This window comes from Desmodus rotundus, chromosome 3 (genome assembly GCF_022682495.2).
Source record: "Desmodus rotundus isolate HL8 chromosome 3, HLdesRot8A.1, whole genome shotgun sequence".
NCBI lineage: Eukaryota > Metazoa > Chordata > Mammalia > Chiroptera > Phyllostomidae > Desmodus > Desmodus rotundus.
In genome coordinates this window covers 31,149,772-31,173,434 of record NC_071389.1, presented here as the reverse complement: position 1 = coordinate 31,173,434, position 23,663 = coordinate 31,149,772, and the positions used below count along the sequence as shown (strand labels likewise).

Genomic DNA, 23,663 nt, shown 5'->3' with positions numbered 1-23,663 from the left:
CCAACGAAAGGGTCACTGGTTTGATTCCCAGTCAGGGCACATGCCTGGGTCCCCTGCTGCCGGCCAGGTCCCCAGTATGGGGCGTGCGAGAGGCAACCACACATTAATGTTTCCCGCTTTCTCCCTCCCTTCCCCTTTCTCTACAAATAAATAAATAAAATCTTGAAAAAATATTTCAGTACAGCCATCAGGTATGGAGAGGACATTGGGTCCAAGCTGATGTGCGGGCCAACCAGCTGAGCAGCCTTGGGTGAGAAGAGCCTCTTTCCTCACCTCTACGGTTGGGCTCACTCACTCCAACAGCCTGGCAGGTTTAGTGTGGAGGATGAAGTGGCAGAAGAGAACTGGGAAAGGGGTGAGCAACACACAGCAAGTGCTCGGTACATACAGTCCTTTTCAGTGATTCGAGGTCCCACCCACAAGTATTTACATATATACAAGGGCCAGGGCCCCGTCTGAGTAATGGCCAGGAACTGTTTGCCAGAAGGCTCGTTGCCACACACGTGTTCTGTCCTTTTCTGGTAGCTTCAGGAGCAAAACCACTGGTGGCAGAATTACCTGGGCTTCTCTGCGTGTGAGGACAGATGAGCTTAGTCATTACCGGCTCCGTAAATGTGGGGAGCAGCTTTAGACTTCTACATGCTCCAGTAAGAAGCATGGGTTAGGGAAAGGGAAGTAGCTTCAAAACTTTGGGAAGCACAGTGCACTCTTGATTCTTTTATTGATTTTTTAGAGAGAAAGAGGGAGCGAGAGAAACATCAATTTGTTGTTCCACTTATTTATGCATTCATTGGTTGATTCTCATATGTGACCTGACCAGGGATTAAACCTGCAACTTTGGTGCATTGGGAGGACGCTCTAACCAACTGAGCTACCTGGCCAGGGCTGCACAGTGCTTTCTTAATACATTCAATTATTTTACACTGGCCTTTGCTACAGATGAGGGTTATAAACTGGGGCAATGGTTCTCAGATTTTTGTGTGCAGCAGAAATCACCTGGCCCAGGTTGGTGTGGCTCAGTGGACTGAACTCCAGACTGTGAACCAAAGAAAGGGTCACTGGTTCGATTCCCCGTCAGGGCACATACCTGGGTTGCAGGCCAGGTTCCCTGGTAGGGAGTGCTCAAGAGGCAAACACACATTGATGTTTCCCTCTTTCTTCCTCCCTTCTCCTCTCTAAAAACAAATAAATAGAATATAAAAATTTAAAAAAAATCACCTGGACATCAGATTTCTGGGCTTCGCTCACGGAGTTTCTGATTTGCACGACCACATGAGCCTGAAGACCGGCTTTTCTAACAACTTCCAGGTGAGCTGACAGTCCCTTTGACAAACACTGAATTAGAGGGAAATCCTTTCCATCTCTCAGAATTGTGATGGCAGCGCTGGGGTTTGGACACACAGCACAAACAGGACTCTCCCCAGGTTTCAGGCTTCAAATTCTGGGCTCAGGCCTGCCTACCAGTGGGGCAAGATTTCTTCCAGGGCAAAGGATAGGGACAAAAATAGAGACAATGGTCATATGAAAGTGGGAGGGAAGACAATGACATTTCCTCGAATCAGAGATTTAACCATTAAAAATACTCCTAAGCACACGGTGACATATGGACAATTATCACCTCCTGTCTGTAGATGAGGAAAGTGAAACTCAGAAATTAAGTAACTTTCCTAGAAACGTACAGCTGGCAAGTGGGGAAGCAGGGATGGAACTGGGACTACCTGACTGTGTTCCTGTTCTGCCGCCCAGCATGACCCCAAGCCAGACTGCCCCAGGAATGGATTCCAGCTCCACCCCTTAGCCAGCTGGTTGCTCAACCTCCCTGTGCTTCAGGGCGCTACCTACAAAAGGGAGGTGATGGTGGTCCCTACTTCACTGGGTTGTTGTTAGGATCAATGGAATTAATGTTTATGAAGTGGCTAAGTCAGTACCTGGCACACATATAAACAACATATTACTGCCATATAAACAACATACCCACTGGAAATAAAGCTGGCCGCCCACCAGACTACACACACACTGCCTCCCTGCAGAGGACAAGCTGGGGGAGGAAGCTCAGAGATCCACTATTTGGAGGTCAGGGAGCACCTAGCCTTGGGTGGGGGTGGGGAAAAGGTCAGAGAGTGGTGACGACGTCTTAGACCCGAATCTTGGAGCTGTTCTCTCCAGGCGGCTCCCCTCCAGGACCGGACTCCAGACCAACAGGCTAGGTCCCAACCTCCCCTCCCCCTTGACACCCCTAACCGAGCAGCTCCAGGTTTCCTGCCCGCCAAGGCCCCCGCCTGGGGGCGGGCGGAGGAGGGCTGGCATTTCCTGGCGAGGCCTCTAGCAGCGTCACCCGCTCCTGGACGCTGGGACAGCGCGCTGACCGACAGGCACCAGATGCTATTTTGGGCGGCGCCCGGCTCAGCTCCCAGTTTCCGTTTTTCCACCGTCGGTCGGAAACAGGGGAGGGGGAGGGTGTAGACGTCACGAGCCCCCAGCCCCAGGCAGGGGGAGAGGGTGGGGAGGGGGTGGCTGTGGGACAGGTTAGGACCAGCAGGCAAACACGAATAGAGGGGGATGGTGCGGCAGGGCTGACAAAAGCCTGAGTGCCTTGTTCTTCCTCACAGCTCTTGGACAGGGTCAATGCCCTGTGAGATAAGACGACAGACTGTAGGTACCTCATAGGCAACTGAAGTCAGGGAATTCAAAGCTAAGTGCAGATCCTCCCCCATGTCCCTTGGCCTCCAGGCAACCATCTAAGGAAAGGAGAACCAGAAACCTCCCCCCCACCCCTGGGGGGGGGGGTTCCAGGAGCTCTCCTTCCCCATCACCCCCAAATTCTTTCAAAACAGGTTTTCTATCCTAAATACATGTCGTCTTCATCTGCCTCTTGCCATCTCTTCTGCCAGCACCCCAGTGCACACTCCAATCCCCCTTCCCTGGACCACTCCATTGGCCTCAGAACTGGTCTCCCCACATCCTTCCCACCTCACAAACCTCTTCTTCACCTTACGGCCAAAGACATTCTAGAAATGCAAATCTGATCTTCTTTAGGACCTTATACCTACCCTCAAACCAAATAAATAAAATGGTTCTCTCAAAATCCTTTGAATTGTCCATAGGTTTGCTCAAGCCTTCCGGGATTCTTTTCTGTCCCTTTCACGAACCTGAAGCCCTTCTGCTTTAGCCCTTGACCCACCTGGAAGGCTCTTGATGCTCACTCTTCTACCCACCCTTCAGGTCACACTCTTAGTTCTGAGTCCAAGCATCATTTCTCAGGGAAGCATTCTCTAGCTGCACTCTCTGATGTGGGACTAGCCAGCCTCTTTTTTGCAGGGGCTCACAGACATGAAATGACTTGCCCAAAGGTGCCACAGCCATGGCACCCATGGGTGGTAGAGCAGGGCTCTCAGAATTATATGACTCCAACCCTTTCTATTGGGTTGGCCAAAAAGTCTGTATGATTTTTTCCAGAAAATAAGACACATTTTTCTTTTTCATCAATAACTTTATTGATTTGGATATCTTAAGTATGTCAGCTGTCTGCCACATGGTATAATGTCAATTGTTCTCAATGTCTCGATTTGATCACTATCAACTTCAAGTGGTCTACCAGACCGTGGAACATCATCCAACAAGAAATCTCCAGCATGAAACTTCACAAACCACTTTGACACATTCAGTCACTGCAGCTTCTCCATACACTGCACAAACCTTCTTTTGCATTTCAGTTGCATTTATATCTTTCTTAAAATAATAAAGCATAACATGCTGCAAATGTTGCTTATTTTCTTCCACCTTCACTATTAAAATGGCTACACAAAAATTCACCAATGGTGATTTTTTAAAAAATGCACACTGATATGACAGCTGTCGCAATACAATCTAACAGAACTGTTTCAAATGAAGTTAAAGACAATTAAGCACTAGTAGACACATCCCATGGAAAAAAAACAAATGAAGTTTTTGGCCAACCCAATATGAAGTGATGCAGCCAAGCAAAGGCAATGGAGACCAGAGGAGGGAGAGATGAAAGCCAGCCCCTCGCAGGGAGGCTTCAGGCAGGAGGTGGTGTAAAAAGGTGAATCTGGAAGGATAGATGTGAGAAGAGGAGGGCAATAAGGCAGAAGAAGGACCAGCAGAAGCTAAGACAGTGGAGGAGAGTTAGATTTCATAACAGTAAAAGAGGCAGGGCTGCAGCTATGGATGAGAGAAGTGGGGCTGAACAGATCACAGAGGCCCCTGCTCAGGGTCCCTCCTCCGCAGTTGGTGCTGCTGGGCCAGGGCAGGCCTTGTGGAATTGCACTCTTTTTCTCGAGACACGGATGGCCCTTCTTCCATGGGATTCTGTACAAGTTACCTTTGCCCACATGACACCCTGGCTTCCACCAAGAGCACAAGGGGAGCAGAGGGGACAGACAGGCTGCACTGAATGAACCGCATCTTCACGGAGAGCTGTCCAGATGGCCGCCACACTCTGGGCTCAGTCCTTGACCGGGACTCAGTCTGTGACCAGGCAAACGCCTTTTCCCTAGTTCTCAGCTCCCAAAAGGAGCTCAAAACCAGAGATTCTGGAAGGAGAAAGCAGCTGGGCATTGTGGGTTGAGCTGTAGATTGGGAACTGGATACTTGAGTTTGGGTCTTGGCTTTTCTGCCTAGGCCATTGTAAGCTTGGCCAAGTCACATCTCTCTGTGCCTTAATTTCTTTCTCTGTAATAATAGCCAGAACTCCTATACACGTGCATACGATGTCATCTGGGCTCTGGGCTGGGCGAGATTCCATAGATTATTGTCCTCATCATCAGCTGTTAAAGGTCATTGTATTTAATCCTTGCAACAACGCTGTGAGGCAGGCATTATCTCCCCACTTCACAGATGAAGAAACTGAGGTTCAAGGCCAAGGGACTTGTAAGATTTGAACCTGTGCTATTTTCACTCCACCATAAAAGAAAGAACCGGGATACCCCTGTGGGCTGAGCCCCAGTCGCCTACACCTCCCTGAACCCAGCTTTCTACCCCACAGTGCAGATCCTGTTCCTTCCAATGAGTGAAGCCCAGATTCCCCTCCAGCTTAGGCTCTAGCTGCCCGTTTTCATCAGCTGGGCTCTGGAGAGGACTCTGCGTAATTTGCTTCAGAGACCTCTGCTCCACCACTCCCTAGATAGTTACATTGGGAAAACCACTTTTACTCTCTGTGCCTCAGTTTCCTCATCTGTAAATTGAGGATGAGGACAGCACCGGCCTTTTAGGATCGTTTATGAGAATTAAATGAGTTAATGTTTGTACAGTGCTTAGAACAGTGCTTCAGGAGCAAGATTAAAATGTTTAAAATATTATGGGAGGAGGGATGTTCCTGGGCTCTGGGCTCAGCCTGAAACGCAGTAGAAGGGACATTTTAATCTCTCCACTGACGCCAGTTCTGCCTCCATAGAGCCCCGGGTGCCAGCTCAGCCCGTGCTGTTCCAGGCAAGCAGGCTCCATTTTAGAGCAGAAAAGAGGGGGCGGGGGTGGGGAGAGGAGAGGAGAGGATGGAGCAGGTGGAATATCAGGGAGTAGCTGCCCGGTGAAATCAGGGTGTCTAGGACACTGGAGAGAGAATAAAATGGGGCTGCAAGGAAGGGTTAGGAGTGATGGTTTTGGTGCCCTGGGCTTCAGCGGCAGGGACGGAGTACTGGGAGGGGAGTGGTTGAAGAAAGGCGAGTGGAAGGCCGAGGGAGGGATGAGGTGGTGGGGAGCCTGTTTTTTTCCAAGAGGCCTCACGATCAGAAATGGGGCTGGACCCATCGGGTCCTAGACAGAGCGTCCGACTCTCCGCGAGGCGCATTCCGGAGCCGGTCCCAGCTCCACGCATCCAGTCCGCACTCCCTCCGGTGAAATTGCCAAATTAAAATGAATCATTTGGCCCATAATGGCCGAGGCGCTTATCGAGGGCGAGCGGACCCGCGGCAGTGCCTTATCTCCGCGGCGCACACGGGCCCCGGCGCGCTGCGGTCCATGCTAACGAGGCCTGGAACGTGAGCGGGATGAGAGCGAGTTAGCGGAGGAGCTGGGCGCGCGGCGCGCGGGCGGGCGGGGGCGGCGGGCGGGGGAGGCCCCCCCGCACTGAGGACCAGGCCTCAACATGGCCACGCGCGTCCCCCCGTAGCTGCAGAACGTGAGCATCCTGGCCTTGTTCTGTGGGGAAGCCACCTGCGGCCTCCCGGAACTCCCCACCAGTTTCCTCCCTCTTTTTCCTCTGCTCTCCGAAGAGCTCTCCACTCCTTTTCCTTCGGCTTCTTTCGATGGGGGGCATTTTCCACGGACGCCGTCGCGCTCGCCGCCGCCGCCCCTCCCGTCTCAGAGGCTCTCTTCCTTCCTTCCCCTTTTCCTTACGCAACACACAGAAACGCGCGAGGCGGTGGTTGGTTTTCATTCCTTCTCCGTGTTGTGTGCATGCGGTGGGACTGTGGGAGCGCGGGTGGCCGCCGTGGGCAGCCTGCACTCCTCCCGAGTGTGGTGCTCCGGGCGATCGGTTGTGCGTCTGAGTGGGGTGGTGTTTGCGCTGTTTGGGTGTGTGGATTTGGGCTCTTGGTGGCTCTTCTGCGTTTTCGTCGTTGTATACAGTTACGTTAGTTTGGCTTCTCGACGTGGGTCCTGGTCTGTGTGGGGGCTGTGCGGCCTTTGAGATTGTGTCTGGGTGGTCCCGTTGTGGTGTTGGGCGTGTGTGATCTCGACTAGGTGGAGTTGTGTGTCCACGAGCGATTGCGTTGGACTGATTTCGTTGTGTCGTATTGGACAATGCACGGGCCTGACCACGTCGGTTTGTGGGGCAGACTGGGGCCGTGTTTCCCTTCCATGGGGCTGGACAGTGTGTGGTCCTGTCCCCTCGGTTGTGTGACTGTGTGCTTGTGTCCTTTAGAAGTGCATTTGCACGTCGCTGGCCGGTAGCAGGGAACGCGAGAGGGAGATGGAGGCGCTAGTTGAGGAGGCTGCCTGCGAGCGGGGAGAAAGATTTCACATTTTATTCCAAATTACTATGTATTCGGAAGCCACTGTTGGCTGGGACGGACGGCGGGAGCCCGAGCGGTGGCTGCTGTGTCCGGAGGCCAGCCTGTGCCTCGGGGTTTCAGGGATGTGCTAATAAGCGGGAGGCTCTTCCACGCTCCGAGCTGAGCGGCGCTCGCCGCGGCCCGCGCCTTCCAGCCAGTAGCCATCGGCTTGGGTTCCCGCCGCGCTCGGGCTTTTGTCCATTTCGGGTCAGTTTCGCGGGTGCGACCGCGGGGGGCCGCGGTGGACGCCCGGAAAAGACAATGGGCACATTCGCCGAGCCTCGAGCCTCGGGTGGGGGCCCTCGGGATCATCTCCAAGGAGCATTTTCCACCCCTCCCCGGTAAGCGACGTTCCCGCGAGGGTCGGGCACCCGTCCCATCGGCGACCGGGGCCCGGCTCCGAGGGACGAGGTCAGTGCTGCCCTAGGTCGGAAGGAAAGGGTTTTCTTTTCCAGTTTTAGGGGTTGCTAATGTCATCGCCATTGTCTTATTAATTAAAACAGTCGTCCAGAAGTAACGCGGCCTTTTCCTTTTAGCTCCCTTGGACCCTTAACAAAGCCTCGAGGCTCCCCCACCCCCACCCCCAGCGACTCTCTTTTTTTAAGTTCCTGGATTTAGGGTTGGGGGAGAAAAATGGAGAAAGGGACTGGTCACACAGCAGAACAAGAGTCCCGACGTAAGACACTGGGAACGAGCGGACTCCTCTTCTTCCCACCCCTCTGCCGTGTGGACTAGAAGAGAAAGAAAACCTCCCGCATTGGAGTGAAACCCCAGGGAATAATTGTTCCTATATTTCCACCAAAATCGGGGCAAAAAAATGGAGACCTTTGCAATTAATCCAGAATTTCCATGAGTGATCCTATATAGGCTGGAAGATTTAAACAAAACAAATTAAACAAAACCTTCCGAAGAGGGGGAAGAAGGAAATTAAATCTCACTACCCCTACACTCTGGAAAGCAGTAGCGGGTTCGTTTTCACCCTCTTCTTTGCCTCGTTTATCGCTGCGAGGCATTATTAGAATTCCCCCCTTCCTTGCCGGTCTGAACACCGACAAATGGAAATTCGCTGTGTAGAGATGGTTGAGGGGAGGCATTGGTTATCGCCCTCCTTCCTTTCTTTTTTTAAAAATGAATTTATTGGGGTGACGTTGGTTAATAAAACCATACAGGTTTCAAGTGTACAACTGAACTCAACATTGTCTGCACACCGCGTCCCACACTCATGCCCAAATTAAAGTCTTCTTCTGTCCTGCTTTCCTTTCTTCCTTCTTCTTCTCTCTTCTTCTCCCCACCCCCCTTAATCAATAGGAAGAAAAAAGGGTCCTGGGTAGATCAAATACCACCACCACCCCCTCCTCTGGGATCCCTGAGGTTCCGACTCCATTCCTTCGGGAAAGCAGACTCTGAACTGGGTTCTGGTTTCGCTTTGGGCTGGAGGTGGGCAGGTGGGGGGGCGCATGGAGGGAATGGAGGGCTTAGAGGTTCTGCTCCGCAGACCAGGGCCTGAAGCCTGGATTCCCCTTTCTTAACACACGTTCCGCACCCCACCCCCCCGCCCCCCAACACACACACCCAAGCCGGGCTGCGGCCCGCTGCGCGCCCCGGCCTCTGGTCCGGCCTGGCGGCCGCCGAGCCAGCGCCGCAGACCCGCCGGTGCTGAGAACGCACGCGCGGCCACACCGAGCCCGACGTCCCGGTCGGAGGGTCCGCGGACGTTCCGGGAGGTCTGCGGCGGGGCTGCGGGTGCGGTCGGACCAAGTCGTTATCCCTGATTGGTCCGGTGTCGGGGCTTCTTTGCGGGCTGGGGGGAGGCTGCAAACACCTGCAGGCGGGGGGCGGGAAGCTGCTCGCGACTCCCCTGGGCGCGCTGGCGAGGACGTGAGGTAATTCCCAGCCATTGACCCCCATTTCTCTCTCGCCCTCCCTCTCGCCCTCCCTCTTTCTCTCCACCCCCATCTTTCCTGGAAACTCGGTTTGGGCGCGGCAGACCGCCCAGGACCACGCCGCGGCCTCACTGCTGGTCGCTCGGCCGGCGTGGGGGAAGCGAAGACCGGCGCCCACGCCCCGGACCTCGGCTCCGGCCCCTCTGCGGCGGCGGAGTGGCCATCCTGCTCGGAGGGGGCGGCCTCTCTAAATATGCCCCAGGTGAGTTTGGGGGGAACGTTGTCCGTGGAAACTGTCCAGGAAGGCCCTGGGTTCCGGCCCGGGTGGGACAGAGGAGGGCAGGAGGGGAGGACGGACCCGGAGCTGGGGATCCGGGACCTGACGCCGCCGCCGACGGTGCCCTCTGTGGCTTCCCAGGGCCCTTTCCTTTTTCGACTCTCGGTTAAAAACAAAAACAAAAAAAAATAAGCTAGTTATTTTTTTTTATTTTATTTTTTTTACAACGAATCAAACCAGAACCTTAGTCCCGCAGGGCGCTCCCAACGTCCTGCTCCCAGGACGTTGCCCAAGGCCCCTAACTTTGGGGAGGCCACAGCCGCGTGGTGCGGGCCGCCCGCGCCGGCGGATCCGGCAGCAGGAAGAAGGCCGCAGCCGTCCTGGCCACGGCAGCCCTAACTCGGGTGGGCCCTGGCCTCGGGGCTAAAGGCCTAGGGTGCGGCGCGCTGGAGCTCCCCTGCGCTCCCCTGGCAGCAGGGGGAAAGTGGTTCTGGTCGCTGGCGCTGCTGGTTCTCGAGCGAGCGTTCTTGGGACTCGCCCAGGGTGTCGTGCGGGTGCGGGTGCGGGTGCAGTGTGAGGTCTGGAAGCCGGGTGTGAGGCGGTGGCTCTAGCCCCACGCACCCCGGCGGCACTTTTCATACAAGAAACTCCGTTTCGGAACTGGGAGCTGCCTGACACCCCACGCCTCCCCCCCCACACCCCACCCCAGAGCTCCCGGGTCCCCGGACTTGTTCAGGCACACAGAAGCGTTCTGGCGGCTGGCAACAAAAGTGAAGATCCGGTGTTGGGTGCCGCGAGCTGGGTCTTGGCTGCACAAAGACAGATGAATTGTAATGGTCGAATTCGCTAATGCCATTCAGTTTGAAACCTTCTCTCCCTTCCCTCATCTTCCCCAAATAAAAACAAATAAACAAAAATCACTCAGGCTTTCTTTTTAGTAATGTTAAACGAAGCCAAGTGATGCGGTTAGTTCCTGACAACCGACAACCCAAGGTGCTTGTCAGTCCTCCCCTGGCATCCTCTGGAACATGGATCCCTGGCCTGGGTGACTGATTGCAGAAGAACCCGCTGCTTTTCCTGAGTTCCGGGGAGGGCCAGGCAGGGAGTGGTCCGCCACAGACCCTGGGGACCAATCACGGGCTTCCCACAGGGAGCCTGGGAGATATCGATATTTATAGGTCTCTGGCAGAGCATTTGGGGCCACGGACAACTCATATGGAATATGTACTCCCCTTACTCCTCCAGGATCTGCCCCTACGCTCAGCGGGGGAGCCCTGGGATTAATCAGAGGGTGTAAATGTGTCATAAGGAGAGCCTGAGCTCAGTCCGATTGCAGTGCACACCATTTGGCACTCGGTTAGAAACTGGGGCTGAAGCACGTGTCACTGGGCGCACCGCGAACTGGGACAGTAAGGTAGGGAGCCAGCATCTTGGGGCTTGTGTGTTTCATTGCAGAATGGTATATTTTGGTGCATTTCACTGCTGCAGAGGAACCAGGAGGGCCTACAGGTATTGTTTGGGCGCATTTCTAGTGGCCGCACCATCTTCTCGGTCCCATTCTGTGGGTACAGATCTATTGTTTCCGCCAGAATCATAAACTCGCTTCCAGTGAAGTGTTGTGGACCCACTGCCTTTGCAGCTCACGTACACCAGGCCTCGGTGAATTCTGTTGTTTCTGGGCCGGGCCTCAGGATTGGCAGACCCAGGGAAGGAGCACGGCCTGCATGGTGATTCTCCATCACCTTGTGTGTCTGGTGGCAGTTGAGCTTAAGAAGAGGTTTCAGAAAGTCCATGCAGTCTCTCTGCTGGCGTGGGAGGATGGTGCCCAGGCCGCCTTTAGTCTTGGGCGGTGCAGGGGCAGAATGGGAGCTCAATGGCCGCCGTGAATGATTAGATGGACTCTGCTTGGGGTTGAAGTGGATACTTGTGTGTTTATTTTCTGCTATAAAAATACCCCAATTGTATAATTCTGAAGTCAGGAAACTTATTTTGAGCACCTTATGAAGCACATCAAATTCGGTTTGTTTGTTTTTTAAATAAAACAACTTACAAGCATCCCCAACCTCTGGACCTAGAGTCTCATGCTTGTTTTGTTTTGTTTTGTTTTTGTTCTAGTTCTAGATGGGGCCTGGCTCCACTGGCATTGAAGCAGGGTGATGGGAGAAACTGCTCATGGGGAAGTGGAGCCTCTGTGGTCATCCTGGATTATGGTTGTGGAGGAGAGGAGTGTCCCTGGCTCCGGGGATATGCAGGGGAGCTCATGTATGGAGGATGGCGTAGGCAGAGTGAGATCAGAGTTCTGCAAATCAGTGTGACTTTGGGCAAGGCAGCGGTCCCCTGGGTGGCCCAGGCTTCAAGTCAATAATAATGTTTACTTGAGCTGTTGCACTGTGCTTTTAAATGCATAAGGAGGTATTTCCCAGAGGTCGTCACCAAGGCAGAAAGGCGGTAGGGGTGTGCTGGAAGGAAGAGTGCAAGGGCCTTTATGACACCCCTTCCCACGTGTGGATGGGAGCCCAGACCCCAATAGCCTCAGGGGCACCCTTTGGAGACTCAGCTCCATACTGTCTCAGCCGGCCCTCCCTCCCAGACCCCACCTCACTCCTGAGTGCAGGTGAGCAGAGAGGGTGGAGTGTGCAGGGAAGCAGGGCCAGGATCTTTATCTTCCCTTCCAGATGCCTCATCTGCAGTCCCGGTGGGAGCAAAGGATGGCTGGGGTTTTCGGCAACTGCACAGAATACAACGTGGGTTTGCTTAGTGTAGACAGACACCCCAAAGGGGGTGAATATATGTTGAAAGGGGTGCTGTTTCCTCCCGATGATTCCCTGGCAGCTTCAGCAGAGTGGACCCCAGGCCCTGTAGCCTCCATTCCTTAAACTCCCTACTTGCAACCCAGCAGGTTTCCAGGTATATGGATGGCGGTAGGCTGGAGGCGGTATCGCTGAGAGGTTCTTAAAGCACCCCACCTCCGCGGGACAGATTCCCCGCCAAAACCTGAAGAGGGGCGGGAGGAACTCGGTCGGGGATTTGTTCCCTCCTCTTCCCTTGCGGCCTGAGAAGGGGGACTGGGTGGTGGTGGTGATATTTCTCTCTCGCCTCTTTCTACATTTCCTTCCTCCTCTTCCCTCTTCTGTTTGTCTTTCGATGCTGTATTCCTTTTCTTCCAATATATCTGTCGTCCTTTTGTCGCTGTCCTTTCGGCCCTCAGTCTCGGCATCTCTCAGGCACCCTCCCCTCTTCTCCGAAACCAGAGTTCCCCCACCCATCCCTCCCTCCCGAGCCCGGCCTGGGCTTTAGGCCCCGAGGGCCGGTGTGTGTCGAAGTGGCTCTAAGTTTGTCGCCTTTTCTCCCGTCTCGGCGCGTGAGTTTCTCTTTCTGCCCTCAGCCCCTTACCCCACCCGCGTCGGTGGACCGGGGCTGGTTTTTAGAGCGGGCGCCCTCTTGTTTGTCTGTCTGCCGGCAGGATGACGGAGCAGCCGCCCAGCGAGGCGGCACGCAGTGACCCCCCGCTGGAGGGACGGGAGGCGGCCGAGGCCCGCATGGCCCCCCCGCACCTGGTCCTGCTGAACGGCGTCGCCAAGGAGACGAGCCGCGCTACCCCCGCCGAGCCCCCGGTGATCGAGCTGGGAGCGCGCGGTGGCCCGGGGGGCGGCCCCGCGGGTGGGGGCGGCGCCGTGCGAGACTTAAAGGGCCGGGACGCCGCAGCGGCCGAAGCGCGCCATCGGGTGCCGACCACCGAGCTGTGCAGACCTCCTGGGCCCGCTCCGGCGCCCGCGCCCGCTCCTGCCCCGGCGGAGCTGACCGGGGACGGCCGGATGGTGCAGTTGAGCCCGCCCGCGCTGGCGGCCCCGGCCGCCCCCGGCCGCACGCTGCTCTACAGCCTGAGCCAGCCGCTGGCGACCCTCGGCAGGTAAGTGCCCGGAGGGAGGGCGCTGCGGGCAGGCGGTCACGGCCCGGGGGAAGCCCCTGTCTGCTCTTCGTGGGATGCCTGACTGCAGCTCAAGAAGTGAGGGGGTGTTTTAAACTCATGGCGTCAAAGCCTGGAAGCTGGAGTCCCGGTGTGCAAGTGAGAAAGGAGCTCGCTGTGAGAGGGCGCGGGCAGAAGTGCGGTGCCTTGTGACGGCAGCGCGCCCGGGGGTGGGTAAGCCGAGAAGGGAGAGTGCGGGCTTGTGGCAGTGTGTGAGCAGCAGGGTGCCTTGTGTGGTTTCGGGGTAAGGGATGCCAGGAGGGAGTCTCGTGAACATGAGTACCAGGCAAGAGCGTGTCTGAATGTGCTCCACTGTGAATCCTTCTGGAAGCTGCAGCCCTGTGGGGAAGGGTAAGAGATAAGGGTCTGAGGTGGTTGCAAATGGGCCCCCTCCTCTGCATCTAAAATCTCTGCTCCGGGGCCTGCCTTGGGGTGGACCCCTACCTCTTCTCTCCAGCCCCTCTGTCCCTAGCTGTGGTCTCTGGCCCCAAGCTTTTCCACCCCTTGGTGTGAGGTTGTCCATTTCCCTGCCAAGGCCACTGAGATGGTGAAGAGATGGTGGCAGGGTTGGGGTGGGGACAGGCGGGTGAGGCAGGGATGCACAGTGTGGATCATTCAGTGAGTCTGCAGGAGACTCCAGAAAAATGCTATAGAGAGCCCAAAATGGGTGATGGAGGGGACATGGCAGCGGTGGGGAGTCAGGGTTTCCTGTCTGTTGTCTGTCCACAGGCCCCATGGGATGAGGGTGAAAATGGAGTGTTGGGGGGAGGGGACAGTGTGCTCTTTTGTGGTGCTGGAGTTGCATGGCACCAAATGAGAAGGTCATGTCTGCCTGTGTGTGCACCTGTTTGAGAGTGGAGGTTACAGATTATGGGCTTGCATTGGGGGAGGGGAGTATGTCTATCTGTGGGGCGTGCCTGTTCATTTTGTGTGTTTCTTCCATATGTTCATTTCTGATTGTGTGGGTGTGTAGGAATGCGTGGGTATGTGACCCTACCACCCCTTGCTTGTTTCACCACATAGAGAGGGTAGGAGCATTCTGCGTGTGCTCGTGGGTGTGTGTTTCATGCCCCTATCCCCAATTCAGGTGTGAAGGGACCAGGGCTGCCCCCGTTTTTCCAGGGGTGGGAGGTTCAAGGACATGCAGGGGGATTGCTAAGGAGCCTCTGCCTCACTTCCACCCTACGTGTGATCTTGTGAATTGCCTGCTCCTTCCCACAGTGGGTTCTTTGGGGAGCCCGATGCCTTCTCTATGTTTGCCACCAATAACCGAGTGAAGAGGAGACCCTCCCCTTATGAGATGGAGATTACTGACGGTGAGTCTCTCTGCCCCCACCTTTGTTATTTCCCTCTCATGCTGGTTACAGCGCCCTGAAGGAGGGATCGTGGGGACTACTCCACATGGATGGGCAGGCTACCTGGGAACCCCAAATTGCCAGAAGTAGCCTTGTCACTGAGCAGGGACTAGGGAAGAGGGGATGTGGGAGCGAAGATACATTGTGGCCTTTAGCCCAAACCTCTAAGGGTCCATTGCAGTCCTCACTATAGCTCGATTCCTATGCTTAGCAAAGATCCTGGGGGAGGACAAAAACACAGGTCGCCCTACACTAAGCACTAACCCTCAAGGATTCCCTGCACTTCTTTTTAAGACCTCTTTGGAGTCTGGAGTCTGCTCCTCGCCTAGAATTGCACCTTCACGGTGCAATTCCTTCTAAGTCCCTACATTATGGGGCCTTCTTGTCCCTTGTTCCACACTTAGGACAGAGACCTGAAGTTCCCTTCCTGACATCATAGATTCTACACTGCCCCTTTGCTTCCCCAGAAGGGCCCCTAGCCCTGCTATTATGTACTGCCTGAAGTAGTCTTTGGCCCTGAACTTGAGGGAAGAGGCTGAATGAGTGGACAATTTGAAGATCCCTTCCCTCTTCCCAAGGGTGACCTGATGTAGGAGATGGGGCCCAGCACCAGGGGGCCAGGAGAGCAAGCTCTTTAGAGGGATGTGGAGGAAATCCCTGGAGCTCCCAGTGCTCAATCTGGCTGGGCCTGGGCTCCTGAAGGAAAGACACTTGGAGGCCTTGGAGCCAGGCTGGGATTCATGCAAGGGACAGGTGGGAGGGATGTGCATTGAGCTGGAGCTTCTGGAGTGGAGCTCTCTGTGGTCTTCTGGAAAGAAGGGATGGAGTCTAGACAAGGAACAGACCTCAGAAAATCCAACCAGTTTGGGTCAACATGGGTGTAAGGCCAAGAGGGGAGGGTGATGGGGTGTCAGTGATGCTAGGTTAGAGAGGGGAGGTGGATGTACCAAACAGGAAGTAGGCAGGACTAGCCCTGAAGTTCCCCAGGCAGGAGGTATTTTCTATGAATGGCAGAAGCAACAGAAATAAGCACAGAAGAGAGGAAGGAGGTGGGAAGGGTATAAGGGTTTGCGGGGGGTACAGGAGGGTTAGGGAAGCCAGTACTCATAATGTTACCAATATTTACTGAGCATCTATTCAGTGGCCAGCCAGAGAGAAACAGAGGTCATACAGGATGGATAGACTCAGGCAGGAGGGTGTGGAGAGGTGGGTAGTTCTCTGGGAAGGAGCTGCAGAAGAATAGATAGAAATGATAGTGAAGGGGAGGGTGTGAGGGTGCAGGATAAGCCCACTGACTTTAAATCAGAAATTTAACCAAAAAGAGTGCATAGTAGTGAACCTACTATGCAAGGTCTAACATCGGGACTTGATGTGCTTCCTGTTGCTGAACTTCTCTGGGCCTCAGTTTGCTCATCTGTAAAGTGAGGGGTACAACAGCTTCCTCACACTATTGAAAGTGTACAATGTGGTAAAGTGTTTTTAGCACCTGGCCCAGGGTAGGTGCTCCTTCTGGAGCCTGTCTAGCTCTAGCTGTGACAGCAGTCACAAAGCTCCCCTGCCCTCCCCATGTAGGAGCTCCCTCAAGATCAGCTACCAGTAGTCATGGAGCAGGTGCTGGTCCTCCCTAGTCACAGCTGAGGGACTCCCCATCATCTGGCCTGGAGGCAGAGAACAGCAAGTTATCTGAGGCACCTGGGTAGGACTGCTCAGCAGGTATTCTGTGTTTTTCCTAGCCTGGGTCTGGCCTTTGGCGAACAGTCAGCTGGGCTGGGGCCTGTTGAGGTTTGGAAGGACAGATTCAGAGGCACTGTGGCAGGGGGCGAGTGATCCTTCCCAGGAAGATGTGTGTGTGTATGAGTGCACGTGCACACACGTAGGAGAGGTGATCAAGCAGGAAGTTGGCACGGAGGAGCTGGGTCACAGACTGACCTTGGAGGCAAGGTCTTCTCTGTCCCGGCTCCCTTAGCTGTGAAATGAGCAGTGGGTCTCAGGGGACGTCTTGGTTTTTCCTTTCTTCTTCTCCCCTACCCAAGTTTCCACACTTTGAGGTCTGGTTCCAGGGGTTATAGGAAGAGAACAAAAAAATATGCCAGTACTGGCAATTCCTTCAATGTGCAGAGCTTCCTGAAGACTGCTGGGAGCCCAGCTCTGTGATGGGGAGAGAAGCGGTCACCCCAGCCCAGAGCTCAGAAGCACTAGCAGGGCTCACCTCTGTCTTCCCTGGCTTTGGGAATCCAGGTCAGGCTTGGATATAACACAGTGCTTTTCACAACACCCGTGCTAGATACATGCACACTGGTATCTGCCACTGCTCTGCAAGTCTCAGTACATGAACGCCAGTGAATGTTGATCCAGTCTATAATCAGTGTATTGTAGACATGGGGAGACTGAGGCAGCCCTCAAATGCTTGCCTACAGCCTCAAGCGGAGCCTGTGCCTGGCAGTCTTTCCACCCCTCTCCTGGGGGAGAGAGCCCAGAGTGTAAGTCCTTTTCCCTTTGGTCTCTGCTCTCTCCTCCAGTCCCCCACCTGCCAGCATGATCAGTCAGCAGACATTTACTGAATCCTTACTCTGTGCTTTTCATCACCCTTTGAATAAAATCCTCACACCTCACTGCAGGGCCCTGTGGGATTGGACTGAGCCTGCTTAGCTCAGGGCCTTTGCACATGCCATTCCATCTTTCTGTGCCTGGCTGGCTCTTCTTAAGCCTTAAGTTCTTACCTTATAGATGTTACCTCCTCCAACAGGCCATCCTCAACCAGCTCAGCTAAACACAGTAGTTCCCTTCCATCTTTTACTTACATTCAGCCTCCTGTCTGTTTATCTGTTTGCTGCTTGGTCATCACCTGTCATTCCCATTAAAATGTAAGGTCCAGGAGGGCAGCCACTCTGTCTGTTTTGTTCACCATTATTCCTTAGTGCCTGCTTCTTAGGAAATAACCAGTACACAGATAATGATAGCTAACATTGATTGTATGAATGCTTAATCTGAGACGGGCATTGTCCTAAGTTCTTTGCCTGTGTTAGTTGTTAGATCCATGTGATAATCTTATACTTGAGTGACTAGTATTATCTCCATTTCACAGATGATGCAGCTAAGGCAGAGAGGGTTTAAGTAAATTGCTCAAAGTCACTATCTAGTGAGTAGTAGTCAGGAATTGAACCCAGAAAATCTGGCTCCAGAGTTTGTCTTCCTAACTAGTGCAATATGGCCTCTTGGTACAAGTGAGTTAGTGAATGAATGAATGAATGAATGATAAGCAGCCCCTGTCCTCAAATGTCTCACTGCCCATAGAAAGAGAGAGATAAGCATAGAAGCATACAACAATGATCAAGAGTAATGGAGATTCTGGGATGTTAGGGCTGTGGCAGTTGGTCAGATCTCTTTGGAGGGCGCGAGAGGAGTCCTCAGAGAAGAGGAAACAAATGTACTGGGTTTTGAAGGATGAGTAAAAGTTTTCTAAGTAATTGGAAAGAAGGCATTCTGGGTTTCCCAAGTTTCCCAAAGGATGGTTTTCCCCCTTCCCTTCAGCAGAAGATCCTTGGGAGATTCCCAATCCATTCTCCTAACCCTGTCCTTGTGCCCTCCAGGTCCCCATACCAAAGTTGTAAGGCGCATCTTCACCAACAGCCGGGAGCGATGGCGGCAGCAGAATGTGAATGGGGCCTTCGCTGAACTCCGCAAGCTGATCCCCACGCACCCCCCAGACAAGAAGCTCAGCAAGAATGAGATCCTCCGCCTGGCCATGAAGTACATCAACTTCCTTGCCAAGCTGCTCAATGACCAGGAGGAGGAGGGCACCCAGCGGGCCAAGCCTGGCAAGGACCCCGTGGTGGGGGCAGGTGGAGAGAGTGGGGGAGGAGGGGGTGGTGCACCTCCAGATGACCTCCTGCAGGATGTGCTGTCCCCCAACTCCAGCTGTGGCAGCTCCCTGGATGGGGCAGCCAGCCCGGACAGCTACACAGAAGAGCCGGCACCCAAGCACACAGCCCGCAGCCTCCATCCTGCCATGCTGCCCGCCGCTGATGGAGCCGGCCCTCGGTGATGGGTCTGGGGCCATCCTGGGCCAGCCAGGAAGGTGCCCTCAGGCTGCTGGGACTGTGGGCTTCAGGGCAGGTGGGTGGAGATTGGGCAGCTCTGAAGTAGAGCAATGGACTTGATGAGCTTTCCTCAATACCTGAACTTTGGGAAGCCCAAACTGCCCCTGGGGCTGGCTTTTTCATTTCCTGCCTCAATAGGAGAATGGAAAAGTGGAGCAAAGTGGTAGGTACTTTTTATGAAGACGGCACGGTCTTCTCCCTTCCCCATACCCTAAGACTTCTCAAGTAAGAGGCTGGAGCAGCACTGCTTTTGGCCTGGAGCTTGGAAGCCCTGTCTTTCCTGAGACCTGGGGTTGTCAGCTCTCACCTGAGGTATTCAGCAGCCTCTGCCTTGCCTTTTAGCCCCTCCCAAGTTGGCTGGGTGGTTTTTGTGGCCACACTGTCCAAATATATAGGTACCCAATAGCTGCCCTTTTCTTGAGCCCCATCTTCGCCCAGGCCCATGTTGGTCCATCCAGCTTGCCAACTGCTACAGAGTCACAGCTTCGAGGTGCCTTCTTCAGGGCCTGGTTGAAGAAGACGGCCATTGGACCACCTGCTCCCGACTAGCTGGGCCAGAGGGTCAGAAAACCAAGTAGCCCTTACTTCTTGCCCTGGGGATTGAAGCTTTACTTTCTCCCCACTGAAACCTGCCTTCTCAATCCTTGTGGCTCTGGGGACCACGTCTGCAGCTGTAGGCATGCCCTTTGGGCTTTGTGTGATGGGCAGAGAAAGGAAAGGTGATTAGATGAAATTGAGCAAGTGCTATTTGGGGCACATGGGCTTCAAAGGTCCGTTCAAAGGAACATCCCTGTTCCTGCAGTGAGCAAATGCCAGTGTGCTGGTGGGCACGTGCTGTGCTGACAGTAGATGGGAGCCCCATCTGTGCGTTCTCCACGATGCTCAGAGGAACCTCCCTGCTGCAGGATGTCTGTTAGTTAATGGTCCTGGGTGGTGTTCTGAACCAAAATGAGCACAAACTGTCCTAGGAATTCCTGGCATTTTTTTTTCCTGGCACTTGGGACTTTTTCTGACTTCAGTGATTGGTGGGTCTTGATATTACCCAGGATCCAGTCTCACTTCTAGGACACGGGGAATCCAGTCCAAAACCAGGCCTTAGCTGGGACTCAAACATACACACACTCACTGAGCAGAATCTTAAACACCCTTCGACTGTGTAGCTTTCCGTCATCACGGGTGTATGTGGGAGGCTGGCTTAATGCAATAGGAGTGGCCCCCTCCAAAAATTGTACATGACATTTTTGTAAATCAAATCTTTATCCTTCATCTTTTAAAGAAATATTACCACGAGCCTTTTTGTAAGTGAAGAATCCTTTTGTAGAGTGGACCACTGCCCCCTTCTTGACCTTCTGTGTCAATCCAAGTGATGGGACATGGTTTTCTAAAGGCGAGGCCTGCCTGTGACCTGCATTTCAAGCCCAAGGAACAAACTGTACACAAGTCCAAAATACCCGTCATTGTGCCCTCAAGTCACCCCAGCCACCCCCAACTCGGCTCTGCCTTTGAGGTCAGAGGGGAATGACCCGATGGCCCTGCCCTACCCATGGCGGCGTGGAGGAACCAGCACTGCAGCTGTTGGGAAGGGTCCTACATGTTTTGGGTTTCAGCTCAGGGCTGGCTCTCACCATGATGGGGCCTCGAGTGCAGCCTAATACAGCCATATGATCCCTGCCCCCACTCCCTCTCCTTTTAAGTTGTGAGGCCCAGTGCATGGGGATGGCAGCACCTGGGTTAACCCTTGTACCACTCTCACTGCCCCACGCCAGCCCCCCAAAATCATATTTTAGTGAATATTAGGAATGGTTCCTTTCCAGTACTTGGAAGTTCCTGTGAGGAATCCCATCTGCCTGGACACAGAGCGCCTGGCCTAAGGCTGTGTGTGCTTCCCAGTGGATTACTCTGACTTGGGGCCACAGTGTGGATGGATAGATGGGCTTTAGGAGATGAATTACGCGTTCTACCAGGAGCTCAGCTCCTGGCTCCCTCTTCTCTCAGACTCCCAGGGTGGCCTGGACAAGTTGTCTCTTTCAGTGCCAATTTCTCATCCACACCCTGGCCCGCCTGTCTCCTAGCGCTTGGGTGGGGGCTGACTGGAACCATGAAAGTAGAATTCTGAGACCATAAGGAACCCCGTTGCCCTCAACAGCAATCCTGCAGTGGGGTTTCCCACCCTGAGTCCAGGAGCTAGGCAGTGGGCCAGTCTACCTGACCACTCAGCTTTGGGTAATTTAGGTTCTAAACCATTTTTGCCTGATATCTAGATTGGTATCTAGATTGTTCTCATTTCTTCATAATTGACTTCATTTCTGTCTCATTCCAAGGCAAGGTACAGGAGCAAGAATGGATAAGAGATATGGGAACACAGGGAGAATATGCAAAACATAATGCAACTACCTAAAATGAGCCTGGATAGGGAGGCAAGAAGCATCAGGTCTTTGTAAGAACTAGAGAAGATCCATATTTTATTTTCATTTCCAACCCGCACCCCCCATACCCTTCTGTTTCCTCTGCCTCCTCCTCACCCATGAAGAAAGGGCAACATTCCAAGAATAATATCTGTACTAAAGGGAAAACATGGAAAGGTAAAAAAACACGAGAACAAAAATGACTGGAGGGACTCCCATCTTTTAAGAAAAATTTATATTCTTTTATTTGTAGGGGCAAACAACAAGATGGTACAACCTTTTCCAAAAACAAAACCAAGGGCACAGAGTCTGTAGTCAGTCGACAACTATGTCGGCCTTTGGGGGTGGTCCGGTCGTACTTGTGAGGTCAATGGTACGTGGCCCCCCGCCGAAGGCTTGCCCCTGCCCATGTACATAGCGCAGCACTCCTGTGGGCGGGCCCAGCACTTTCCGTCAATGTTGTACTGTACGTGATGAATTGATGACTTATGTTGGTCTCCGCATTTTTCTGCAGAAGAGGAGTAACCGCTCCAGGTACCTGACCTTTGTACAGCCCAGAGGCCAACACTGTGGGCGTGTGACTCTTTAGTGACAAAACCCATATGGTGATGATGTGTGTATATATATAAGGATATATTGGGAAGATTTCTAAATAAAAGTTTTACAAAGGGGGCAGGACTTTGTGCTTGCATGTTGCATCCATAGGCCTGAGAATTGGGACATTAAAAGGAAAGGTGTGGCAAGAACCTGTCTCCCCTGAAATGGGGGCTGTAAGGACTCAGCTGTCCTCTGAGGGGGAATCCCACCTGTCCCTGATGCTTCCCCAGTAGGGTTTCCATTCTTTTCCCTCTCCCAGGCCTTACAGAGGGGCCTCTTCTCAGCATTTGTGCACCAACACTTTCCAGGCAGGGCTGGCCCATGGGTATGGTTCGGCTCCTGTGGCTGGTCAGGTACTTTATAAAAATAATTAAGTTTTTAGAGCAAGAGGATGGGAAGGAGAAAGGGAGAGAAACGTTGATGTGAGAGAGAAACATTGATAGTTGCCTCTCTATGCATCCCAGCCTGGGACCAAACCCGCAACCCAGGCATGCGCCCTGACCAGGAATCAAAACTGCGACCTTCGCTTTGAAGGACGATGCCTAATCAACTGAGACACACGGTCAGGGAGGCAGGTGCTTTATCATAGGCTCAAGACAGATTAAGTCCTCACCAAAGGAGGCTCCCAGGTTCCCCGATGACTCAGTCAAGGCGGCAGCTCTTATTTCTGGCTCTTGATGATTGGGGGTGTAGGTCTCACATAGGGCCCAGGAGTGGAAGCTGAGGCTTTGGGATTAGTGAATAGAGACTTAGGAATGGGAGTACCAGTCAGATGGTGGGGCACTGGGTTCTGAGGAGGCCTCTGCGTGGGGACTGCTGGATCTTGGATCTTTAGGGTCCTCAATAGGTCCGGCAGGCATTCCCAATGGAGTACCAGTCCTTTCATTTCGTTTAACGAATAATTTATTGATCACTTCCAATGAGCTGGGTATTGTTCTAGGTACTGGGGATCCAGCCGTGAAGAAAACAACAATCCCTGTTCTTGTGTTGCTTAAATTCTAGTAGGGAGACAGTAAACACAGACACACACAATGATCACAAATGTGTTGATCATATGGTAGTTGGAAGGCGATCAGTATTACAGAAAAAAGATGTGCCATGAAGGGAAGTCCAGGTGCCCAGAGCTAATGCTGGCTCCCCTTGGGTGACTTATCTCATCTCACCAGGTTTGGATCATGACTGTCCTGTCCTGGGTGTTTCCAACTGTAGCTATGGGGATAAAACCACAACAGTGCTTGGGATCATGCTCTGGCCTGTAGGGAAGCTCTTTGGCTTTTGGAAGACTGTGTGTCTCTCCCTAGCCCAGTGTTAGGAGGTCCCTGTGCAGGTGGGATGGGGATACTTAGCTCTGGCACGGGGAGATCAGTGGGGTCTTGGTGGTGACAGTGGTGGCTGGGTCCCAGCCCTAGGACCTGACCTGTGCTTACAAGCCTGAGGAGCAGCATGAGGAGAGGATGAGAGACAAAGAGAGAAGGCCAAGGCAGCAGTAGGAGAGGCTGGAGAACACTGGGAGAGTGTGGTGTTTCAGAGGCTAAAGCAAACGTGGGGTCAGCCAAGCCCAGTGCCTCTGAGAGGTCCAAAAATAAAGGCCCGACTTGTGGACTGGATTTGGCAGTGTGGAGGTCACCGACAACTCTGGTGAGAGCAGTGTCAGTGAGGCATAGAGGCATCAGCCTGACTTGTCATGGATGGAGAATGGAAAGGAGGAGCATCCACTTCAGAAGGTCCTTTCCCCGGGGCGGGCAAGGCTGTCCATATGCAGAGAAGTCAGGAAGAGTCCATCAGCTCGGTGGCACCAAGGCAGAGATTCGAGGCTATCAAATGTCCAGGCTGCCCAGGGCCTGGGGGTCATCTGGGCTAGTGTCCTTATCTGCAGATGAGAAGATGAAGGCCCAGAGAGGAAAGGAGTCTTCTCAGGGCCACATGACCCATAAACAATGACAGCAGTGATAGGCAGAGCAGAACCAGGCTGCCTGCCTCCCAGGACAACCTGTGCCCACCACAGGGAAGGGACCACACCCTGGGGCATTGCCTGAATGGCCTGCTGATCTTTCCAGCCTCACTCTCAC

At 53.7% G+C, this 23,663-nt stretch overlaps 1 protein-coding gene across 4 annotated transcripts; it reads left to right on the top strand.

The window, feature by feature from the left end:
* Positions 1-5,996: 5,996 nt before the first annotated feature.
* Positions 5,997-21,667, top strand: TAL1 (TAL bHLH transcription factor 1, erythroid differentiation factor). Of its 4 annotated transcripts, XM_053921044.1 has the most exons (6): positions 5,997-6,136; positions 8,998-9,155; positions 10,416-10,584; positions 12,634-13,080; positions 14,359-14,453; positions 18,083-21,667. In XM_053921044.1, exons 4-6 carry the CDS (start codon positions 12,635-12,637, stop codon positions 18,535-18,537), a joined length of 996 nt encoding a protein of 331 aa, XP_053777019.1. In that variant the 5' UTR covers positions 5,997-6,136; positions 8,998-9,155; positions 10,416-10,584; position 12,634; the 3' UTR covers positions 18,538-21,667. The 4 variants fall into 4 exon arrangements, with proteins under 4 accessions (XP_053777019.1, XP_053777018.1, XP_053777020.1 ...); XM_053921043.1 differs by lacking the exon at positions 10,416-10,584; XM_053921045.2 differs by lacking the exons at positions 5,997-6,136; positions 10,416-10,584 and adding an exon at positions 6,216-6,382.
* Positions 21,668-23,663: the final 1,996 nt, after the last annotated feature.